Genomic DNA, 10817 nt, shown 5'->3' with positions numbered 1-10817 from the left:
GTCCTTCTTTTGATAAACCAACATAAGTACTTTGACTTTTTGCTCTGGATTCTCATTTAGATCAATTCCCAGTTAGCAATCTTCTTATATGGCACTCATGAGTGACTCCCCCTTTCTAAGAAAAAAAGTATCGTGCAAAATCCATAAAATGTGAAAGAAACACCAGAATAACTAAGCCTTAAAGAGGCAAATATAAAAAACTTGGGCTGTACCAATTTTGTCTGTTGGTTATGATTCTTCAGCTAGATCAGTGCATGGCGCTTCATCAAATGCTCATAAATATAACAAAAATGACAGCTAATCAAACATACAGGTCTCACAATTTGGTGTTTTTCATTGGTAAAGTACTAAAAGCAAGGCACATTTGCACTCGATAATGTTATGATGTTATCTTGTGCTTCAAAAGTAAATTAGAAAAGCTTCTTATTTTAAAAAAATTGGCTTTAGTGCATTCGCAGTAATGGCTACCGAGAATTTAGTGAAAATTTATGAGCAAAGAAATACCTGTACCCCAAACAGAGGGCAGGTGTTGATACGTGCTGTATCCTAGAGTTGCATTGGAGGCTTCACACTTTGTGCACTAAAAAAGAAGCACTGATAGGCGCCAAACTTTGGTTTTCATTTGATCATTTGGCAACTTGTTTAGTTACAAACTTATACTTTCAAAAAACTGAACATGAAAATAAAAGAATTAAAATCCTCCAGACAGTTAATACATACAAAACTTCAAAAAATAGTGTATTCTGAGGATTACACCAAGAAATTAGTGCAATATGGACTTTGAAAGGTAAAAATTCATGAGATTTCCGGCATTATTGTCTTTGTGGGACAATCCAGAATGAAGCCATGAGGAGTATTCACTTACCCAGCTAACAAAATCTACCAGGTAGCTCCTACCATATCTGTTTGTAGTTATGTGTGCAGTTGCTAACTGTGGTCAGAAGCATTGGAAGACTGGTCTTATAAGGGTTCACACTAGTAACCTACATCTAATACTATGCCCTACCACACTTTCGTATTCCTATTGACCCTCATGCATGTAAACTGATGCTTTCTTGTGTTAAAAACGACCAATGCATCTTGGTATTTTGTTGGGGAAAGTGGATTACATGTAGAAGCTATAGCTTTAAGGAAATACTGGGAAAGCTGAGGGAAACACAACTACTAGTAAAGCTAGGCACACATTAATGAATGAAAATTATTTAACCAAATAAGTAGAAATTTCGGTGTAGCTAGCTGTTCTCCTCTGTTGAGATATTGTCTATTTGCTAAAGTAAAAGGTTGACCGCCCATAAAATGTGCAACACTTACTTGATAAAATAACTTTTGTTAATTTGAAACTTATTTGTGAAAATACCTTGACATTTTCATATCCTTGACATTTATAGAATTGCTGCATGTGGTGTCACAACTAGACCAAAAGGAGTCCTGTTCCATTTTTTATGGTCATTTGGGTCTAAATGTAACTAAAGGAGTGAAAAACCAAAAAAGAGTAAAGACTGTTGTCAGTCAGATTATATAGTAGTCTTTTTTTACTTTAAAAGGGTTTTAGTGGCCATATTAGAATATTCAGACATGTCCCTATATAAAAAATTGTTTAGAATCCTGTTCTGTACAATTGAGCCAATTTTCATGCTTGTAGTTTTAAGTGCATGATGAATTCACCATACTGCTGCTGTGAGTGGCCTGTTTTTTTATTTTTGGAGGCCATTTTGGATTTCTATACACTTAAAGAATCAAATATTGATACTTCATGTATACCATAGTCTTGTCTAACCATAAAATGTTATCTTAAGTTATTATAGGATTATATACACTTGAAGTTTTAATTTGAACGGGTAATTGTGTCGGCTATATTGGATTTGGGGGCCATATATTGAAATTTTTAGACATGCTCATACATCCAAAAGTGCTTGGAATCCTGTTTTACAACTGTACCAAATGCCATGCTTGTAGTTTTTGATGAATTAACCACTCTGCTGGATATCTTGGACTAGTAGAGTGCTTTTTACTATTGTCGGCCATTTTGGATTTAATACACCTAAAAAAGCAAATATTGATTCTGAATTCATACCGTGGTGTTTTTTTTAACCTTTGTATGATATTTACGCCCTTAAAAGACTATATACTTGAAGTTTTAATTAGAAGTCGTATTTTTGGAGGCCATCTTGGATTTGAAGGCAATTTTTAAATTTTCAGATATGAGTATACATCCAAACTCGCTCAGAATTTCATTTTCCACAAACCTGCCAAATTTTATGCTTGTAGTTTTAAGTGCTTGATGAATTCCCCATTCAAATGGATATCTTAAATAAACGGTCTGCTTTTTTTAATTTTGGCGGCCATTTTGGATTTAATACACCTGAAGGATTCATACCATGGTGTTTTCTAACCTTTATATGATATTTTAAGTCATTAGAAGATTATGTACTTGAAGTTTTAATTTGAAAGGGTATTTTGGTGGCCATATTGGATTTGACGGCCATTTTAGAATTTTCAGACATGCCCATATATCCAAATTTGCTTAGAATTTCATTGTCCATAAGTGTGCCAAATTTCATGCTTGTAGGTAAAAAATGCACAATTTTTCACCAATTTCCTGGACTACTAGCGATTGTGGTGCGACAACGAACTAAAGCCGACAAATTTATTTACGGAAATATTCCTGGTTGTTTTCTCTTAGGTTTTGTCGAATTGCAATCTATTGCACTAAAGTACCATTTCTACAAGATTTGCGTGTCAATTTTATATTGCTTTCTAAAGTCTCTGCCACACATGATAGAGTTTCCCCCTATCATCTCATTGTTCATCCTTACGATTTCTAGTCTTGTATGGTGTCACGCAGTGCAGAAAATCTCGTTTTAAGCTATCAATTAGTTTAGCTGATATGCTGTTCAAATATTTTTTTAACGAAAGCTTTCACTGAATCTTTAATAATAAGTGGTGACCGGGGTTTCATTTTTTTATTGAAACTATCGGTCTACGTAGATCGATTAAACTACGCGGGGACTCTCGCTGAATGCAATCAGTTTAACATACGTTACATAGTATTAGCCATGACTCAAAGCCCCTTGAGTTACAGTTACAGTTTAACCATTTATAAATAATCCTTACGTTATGTATAATTTACCATGTCTGAATCACTGCAAAATATATCGGTAGTGGGTCGGCCATATTTGATCCGCGGATCAGTTAGCCCGAGTTTCAGGTGAACATAGTGAATGCGACCTTATTACGTCATTGCATAAAAGTATACTTTTTTTTAACTATTTCTACTGTACATTTTCATCTACCCATGTGGATGTTTATCTTTAATCAATAAATCATTTAACCCCACCTACGCCACGTATGCTTCCTGTATAACAGGTAAAAGACAGAGCTATGTTTTAGTGGATGATAGATTGATGTGCAGGGGCATATACAAGTCTACAACTGGTGGGATGGTATGTAGTCCTAGGGCTGATAGGGTGCGTAGCCTATGTGCAGATTTCACGAAAGTCAGCAATTCTAATAACTGGTTTATTATATATTCTGATAAACATTACGAACCAAATATGGTAGCACTGAAAGGTGTAAAAAAAATCAGAACACCATATAAGGTTTGGATCAATTTCCTAAAATGGACCACCGCTCATGGTCTCCCGCATGTTGTGCGTTCTCACTCCTCCTACCGGAAGGTATTTTGGCTGTTAAGCGCAATCATGTGCCTTGTAGGACTGATCTTCCAACTGGAGAAGATAGCCGTACAGTTTCTGACCAACCCGTACGCTGTGAGTACCTATATGGAATATGCTGTTGAATTACAGTACCCTGCTGTCACACTTTGTAACTTAAATCCAGTACGGACTTCTGTTCTACGACAGGAAGCAAAAACTGGCGGCCGGCTAGGCAATCTTTTGGCCCAACTATATGGCAAGGGTGAAAACGCAACAGAACCGAAAGAGATTCTGGCAAACGAGTTGATGTGGTCTTGGCTACAGTTTGACGACAGTACCAAGGCTCGTCTTGGACACCGCATAGAAGATATGCTGTTAGGGTGCACTTTGCATGGACAGACGTGTGCACCAGAGTAAGGATTGTTTTTATTACCTATTTGTAAGCGATGGGCTCGGATATAAGTCTAAATTATTTCAAAAATACAGTATTTTCAAGACTTTCCCTGACCAGTGCGTCACGGTAATTGCGCTTTATTCTACACAAACTACAAAACAAAACAAAACAATTTTTAAAAGAAGAAGTTAATTATCAGTATTATAGCTCACTAGGTTAACAATATGGTTCCAATGTATACAGCCATGTCATTTACGTTTAGTAACACTTTACGCACACTCGATGTATTTTTATCGATAGATGTATTTCACAACTCATCAGTCATTATTAGTGTTAGCCATGTTTAAAAGTCACTGTCTTGTAATGTTTCTAGGCTCTCTTGTCTGTCCAGTCACAGTTAATATATTATTAATAATTAGAAGGCTGCCGTTAGTGATATAAACACAGGTTGATTCAAAAGCACTACAGTCCAGCTAAAGTTGTGAAAATTAATCCCATGCTAAAAGATTTCAAAAAGGTAATCGATCGAAATAAATGTCTGGGTAATGTAGCAGGGAATGATAGTGGAGTATATCTAACACAAACAGTCCTGTACGTGCATGTATATATTGTCCATTAACTGTTTCTATCAGTGCTTTTAACTTAGTCCTGCTGTGTTTGTCATTTCTTTACAAAAATTGTTCCATTAGTCTGCTTAAATAGGTGCCTTATGCACATATGCAGATATTGAAACAATTGTCACTCGGTACTTTGAGGTGGGGATTGTCGTGTATTCAGTGGTTTGCGGAGATTGTTTACCTTTATGATGAAGTGTGTTTTAGGTTAAACACCTGACAAAGTATTTAATCTTTCTAAAACCATGCAAAGTGGTCGCTTGTCTGGATTAAGTTCATTAAGTTTGTTTTAAGAGAAAATCCAATCAATAAAAAGAGTGCAATGAGTGGCAAAAACTAATTAAACAAGTATGCCTGGAACCAACAGAAAAGCAAATCATAAAATATGCACCAATGTTAACATTTGACTGTTTTAAGAAACCAATGAAAGTGTTTGCTTGAAAAAGCATGGTCTTTGATTTTTGTTTTATATTTTAGGAATTTTACACTTTTGTTCAACTCTAAATATGGCAATTGCTACACGATCAAGCCTCTTGCGTCACAAATCCACAAGCCTGGCCATTCACACGGTAATGTAATACCATTCTTATTAGTAATATGATTACTTCGACTTATTTGGATAATCCAGTGAATCACTTCAATAAAACTGAGTACTCACTGGAACATTTGCAAACAAATCGGGCAAATAACATGTACTGGTACCAACGTACTTATAGATTGTCTTTTTCTCCTCTAATTTTAGTTCAATGGAATGGATATTTAAGTACATTAATTGACAGAACTCAGTGGTCTAAAGTGTAACGAACTAAACTATGCCATCTAATATAAACCAATGCCGAGGATATATAAGACATTAAGTAAACAGATGTACAATAGATGCAGCTACTTTTCAAAGAGAAACACGATTTTGATAAGTGCATAAAAGTACTTTCGTTAACTCAGACGAGCAATCACAAAAGCAGGATAAAAACGCAACGGAAACAATTCTTTATTCAAAAGATATAACTTATGCCTCAGAGAAGCCATGTACATGTGCCAAATTTAATAGCTCTATTCATCGTTCAATATGTTTGATGGTTTTCGACATTACGAGACAATACTATTCAATTACAGATACATGTAGGCCTATCTGACTTGTACATTTCCCATAAAACTTAAATATGGCCCTATGTAAATTGTAGGTTTGACAGTAGAGCTCAATATCCAACAAGAGGAGTACTTGCCGGTGATCGCGGAGGCAGGAGTCCGAGTGGTGATAACGGACCACAAAAGTGTGCCATTTCCAGAGGATAATGGTCTAAGTGTGTCTCCGGGATTCTATTCAGCAGTTGGAATGTCCATGGTAGTATACTAGTATAAAAGTATTTATTGCCTATTGATATCCAAGACTCTGTTCAGTCATTGTACACTCATACGCCCGACAAACGCACACACACACACACACACACACACACGCAAAAATACTAGCACATTTCCTCACACTCATTTCCTTCACTTCCTATATATAAATACATGTATATATAGACTTTTTCGCCTTCCAGGTTGAAATCAGTAGGTTGGGCCCGCCATACAAGAGTAACTGTACCAATGGTTTTCCAACCTTATACACAGGAGACACGACGGCAGGGTCTGGGTATAACTACACCGTTCACGTATGTGGGTTTACCAAGTGCTGAGATCATCTTAATTAAAAACAGTGATAGATAGCTATTAGTGCGTTAGGTTTTCGGCAGGCAACTATGTTGCTTTCCAGTGGCGGATTTAGAGGGGGGTCAGGGGGTTTCTGACCCCCCCCTTCGGTTTCTGGAAAATATGTCACACCAATATTCCCCTCTTGAAATTAAAAATTTTTAATAGCTAAATCATAGTTCTAAACCGTAATAAAGGGTACTGTTTGCTCTCCTAATCACCAAAAAATTTTCGGGGCCTTTGAGCAGGCTCCGAACCCCACCCACACCAAGGGGGCGATGGTCAGCTTTGCATCCGATGCCTGTCGTTCCGCCCCCCCCCCCCAAAAAAAAAAAAATAATAATCCTTGATCCCCCCTGCTTCCCAGTGATACACTCAGATACACTGCTGTCGAGTAATGTATTATTTTTTGGATTCCTCATTATGAGGAAACGTATTGTTTCTTTTAGGCTTGTATGAAAAGTTGTGTTCAAACTGTTACCATTGAGGAGTGTGGATGCAGTCTGATGAATTGCCCCAACCCCAATAAGACCAGGCTGTGTGCCATAAACACTAATTCAACTGATTGTAAGTAGAATTAAACGGCTGTTCCAGAAAAAACTGTTAGTTTCACAGTGTACTGGAAACCCAGTCCTCCAATAACAACTCTGAAACTCGTGGTAAGAAATAACAATTAAAGGGCTGGAGGACGCCAGGAATACGCACACCGCCCCTTAACCTTCCCATTTAAAGTTTTTGGTTTCTTTGTATGAATTGCTGAGTGAAATGAGCGTGAGATGAACGTGCCATATTTCTATACAAACATGTATTTTACTTCTATTTAACTCCTTCCATATCACTGCTTGACCTGGGCATTTATCTTCCCGTTATTATTATTGTTTACATAAAGCAAATGTCAAAAATTGCAAGTATGCCAAAGTTGGAGATATATACCTTTAAGCCAATGATATTTTTCATCAAAAATGTAAGGGGAAATTCAGCTTAAGCTTTAATAGGTAAGATTCATCTGGGCTTAAATTTTTTAGCAATTAACTGCATTTTCAGACGAATGCACTCAGAGGATGCACCAGCAACTTGCCAGCAGATCTTATGACGCGTGTTCGTGTCCGCAGCGCTGCAGGTAAGGAAAGATTTTCATTTTTAACCAATAGGCGCTTAAGGGATTGGGTAGCAACAACCTTGATTTAATATTTATGTTTTTTCATTTTGTAGTGAAAATCTATACCATCTTACTGTCTCATCGGCGACATGGCCCTCTCAGAGTTACCGCGAATCGGTGAGTGATAATAGATTATAAAAATGGTGTCAGTTTTCAATTTGAATTGGTTAGACTTACTTAAACTGGAAAATCAGTCAACATTGAACTACCTTCTTTTGTAATAAGTCCGGTTTTGGCAAGTACGTGGAACGATAAAATGAATTTCTGCTTCAGGCATTTCTGAGAAAAGAAGTGCTCTCCGCCTATAACTCAACCCTAAGTCCGGCGTGAGTATGATCATAACGTCTTGCAGTTTGTTTTCATAAATTTCTGTATTCTTTTTAATAACCGTAATTACAAAATAAATAAATAAAGTTTAGTATCACAGTGTGGCTCACAGTTCACTTAACGTGCGTTTTTTAAGGCAGTTTTCTTTATTTCAGTGAAAATTTGCTCAAGCTGGAAATATATATCAGTGACATTAATGTGATGAAAATCGAAGAACACCCGTCATATTTGGTATGTAACCTATCATTTTATAGTCTATGAGGTGTCCCTTGATATCGTTTCAAACCATTTCCATTTTCTCGATAGTAATTTCTGTTTACAGGTTTTTCTAAAAGAGGTAAAAATTAATAAATATTGAACACCGATAACCACATTCAATGTGCCAAATTTTAGTCGTCGATAAAAGGCATTACTCTTTGTCCCTTCGGAACAATTTATCATTTCTAACCAATGGGGAGACCTATATTGCCGGTAATAAGGCTTATTTGACCTTGGCGTTTTTTGAAGGGACTTGGCTTGGTTGGTCAGCAGTTCTCACTCGCGCTCTTCTGTCTTTCCTCTGATAGTAACGGTCAAGTTCACAAGAGAATAGTTGTCAATCTGAATGCTCCTATTGGCTGGTCAACTCACCACATTGATAGGAAAAAAATTCCAGTCTAAATGTTCAAATCATGGCATAATGGCAAGGAGTATAAATAAAAGTTAGCGGACCCAAAAGTAATTGCATTGGGGCACTTGGAATTTATAACACTAAAAATATTTTACACTCGCAAAAATGGAACACCATGTCCATTTCTAAGCGAATTTTTCAGCCAGACCTTATGGACTATTTGATTACTGATTTCCCACGTTTCCAAAAAATACTGTCTCTTCAGAGCCGCATACATGTACTCGAAGAGCCTTTGTTTTTCCAGGCTGCTAACCTCTTTGCAGACGTTGGGGGTTTGGCTGGCTTCTACATAGGTGCGTCAGTGTTTACTGCCGGAGAGTTCTTTGAGTTTGCGATGGACTTGGTGATTGCCTTCATCTATCACCGAGGCAGCTGCCGTGTCCCAAGGTCAGGCCAAAGAAAGAAGGGTTCCGAAGAACACGATTTAGAACAACGCACAACGGTCGAACAATATGTATAGTATACTATATAGGCCTATTGTAAATCTTGTTTATTTATTTTATTTATTTTTACTAGCCAATAACAAGAAAAGTACACCAGTTTCAATTATGCCAATGTTTTGATAGAATCTTATCCATATTTCTTTTTTTATTACATCCTAGGAACTTTGGTAGTTATGTGTAAATCTTCCCTTACGAAAATGACTCCCTTTTGAAATCTGTAGGAACCCTACAGGACCAGGCCTCATAAACGGATTAGGCGTTTCCTAGCATGAGCCTCAGATTCCCGAGGGCAAACGCCAATATTAACGAGCCCCACCTCAGATTAACAAGCACAACGTTAAGTCAAGGAGTTATAACAGAATAACTCCTTGGTTAAGTTAACGAGCACTGACTTAGCGTTTCCAAGCACTAGTCGTTGATCCGCTTATCTACCCGTTCGGTATGTTCCGTATGAGCCGAAGGTTGTCGAGAACGCATTGCTGCTGTAGTAATACGAGGTATGGATAGTGGAATAGACTAATGCAGTAGTTTGGTTTGTTTTGAGAATTTATTTTGCTCAAGTTAAAATATTGATACACGGAAACAGATATTTCTGAGTCGGTGAAAATAGTCGATGAATCATTTTTACTTGCATCCTATTTATTATTAGCGTAATCTGACATCTGTTAGTAATGATCTAGCCACTTTATTTGGCCGTGGCGTGGACGTTAAAAAACCTCTCTTTCGTCAAAGAGACAGAAAGGGGAGATAATATTACTCGTTTGCACCCAGAAATCTCTGAAATTTCCACCGTTATGTCTCTTGTATCTTCCGCCATCTTGAAAATAGTCCTGGGTTGATAAAAAGAACCCGTAGGCCTATGTAAGCAGCCCGGGGAGCCCTATGGAAGCTGAACAAATTGATAGTGCTTGGAAACGCTAAGTTTCTGCTCGCTAACTTTACGTTGTGCTTGTTAATCTGAGGTGGGGCTCGTTAATATTGGTGTTTGCGCTAGGGAATCTAGCTGAGGCTCGTGCTCGAAAACGGCAATTATCGTTTATAAGGCCTGAGGACTCCATGGGACACTATAGGAATTTTATCGAACGTCCTTTATAGGATTCCTATGTAGGACATGCGTCCTTTTGGACCCAAAATATACTGGGTTCATTTCCTAAGGACGCCCTGTGGGACCCTATAGAATATTTCCGTGACTTTAAATAAATGCAGTAAGAGGTTTTTACCCTTTTTGCTGTTTCTCTGTATTTTAGCGCTAATTATTTTCTTATGTTTTCTTGTGTTGTTAATCGGGGTTTTTTACATTACAAACTTGATGATTTGTATTTTATCATTACTAATATTATTTTACTTTTATACCAGTTTTAAAATCTCGGAAAGAAACCTATTTCTGAAGTATATTTTACATGTATATTAGCATAATGGAATTTTAATCAAGGGTTGGAGACCTGAAATTGCAGTTTGCTTGAATGAAGGATTAACATATGGTGCTTTGTATAATATACTTTGATTGACAGTTTAATGCCTAATTTAATATATAAAGTGTAATGAATGTATAAATAATTCGGCAGTATCATGGGCGGTCAGTGGGTGGTAGTCGTACTTGAGCATACCTTTTCTTGCAAATAGCTTCTCTTTTTATTCCTGTTTTACACGTGTTTGTACACAGGGATTTTTTTCATTGCCTACAGTTGAAAGAAAAAAAAAACGATTTAAAATGACTAGAGTGTCGTGGATGAAGTTTTGTAATCGTTTTTGCTTGTTTTAATAGAAATAAAGGTGTATGACAAAAATAACTTACTATAATGAGATTTTTTATCATCTGACCCGGTGGAAGATTTGAATAAATGTTACCTTAAACTGGTGACGCA

At 36.9% G+C, this 10817-nt stretch overlaps 1 protein-coding gene across 1 annotated transcript; it reads left to right on the top strand.

Moving 5' to 3' along the window:
* Positions 1-3377: 3377 nt before the first annotated feature.
* On the top strand, positions 3378-10742 carry LOC106179767 (FMRFamide-activated amiloride-sensitive sodium channel). Its single transcript, XM_086998810.1, has 10 exons — positions 3378-4069; positions 5142-5233; positions 5846-6006; positions 6206-6316; positions 6803-6920; positions 7398-7473; positions 7566-7629; positions 7786-7838; positions 7995-8070; positions 8754-10742. Exons 1-10 carry the CDS (start codon positions 3405-3407, stop codon positions 8967-8969), a joined length of 1632 nt encoding a protein of 543 aa, XP_086854936.1. The 5' UTR covers positions 3378-3404; the 3' UTR covers positions 8970-10742.
* The last annotated feature ends 75 nt before the right edge of the window (positions 10743-10817 follow it).

This window comes from Lingula anatina, chromosome 1 (assembly GCF_051362555.1).
Source record: "Lingula anatina isolate TDL-2025a chromosome 1, LinAna3.0, whole genome shotgun sequence".
In the NCBI taxonomy this organism is placed as follows: domain Eukaryota; kingdom Metazoa; phylum Brachiopoda; class Lingulata; order Lingulida; family Lingulidae; genus Lingula; species Lingula anatina.
This window is presented reverse-complemented; position numbering and strand designations above follow the sequence as displayed.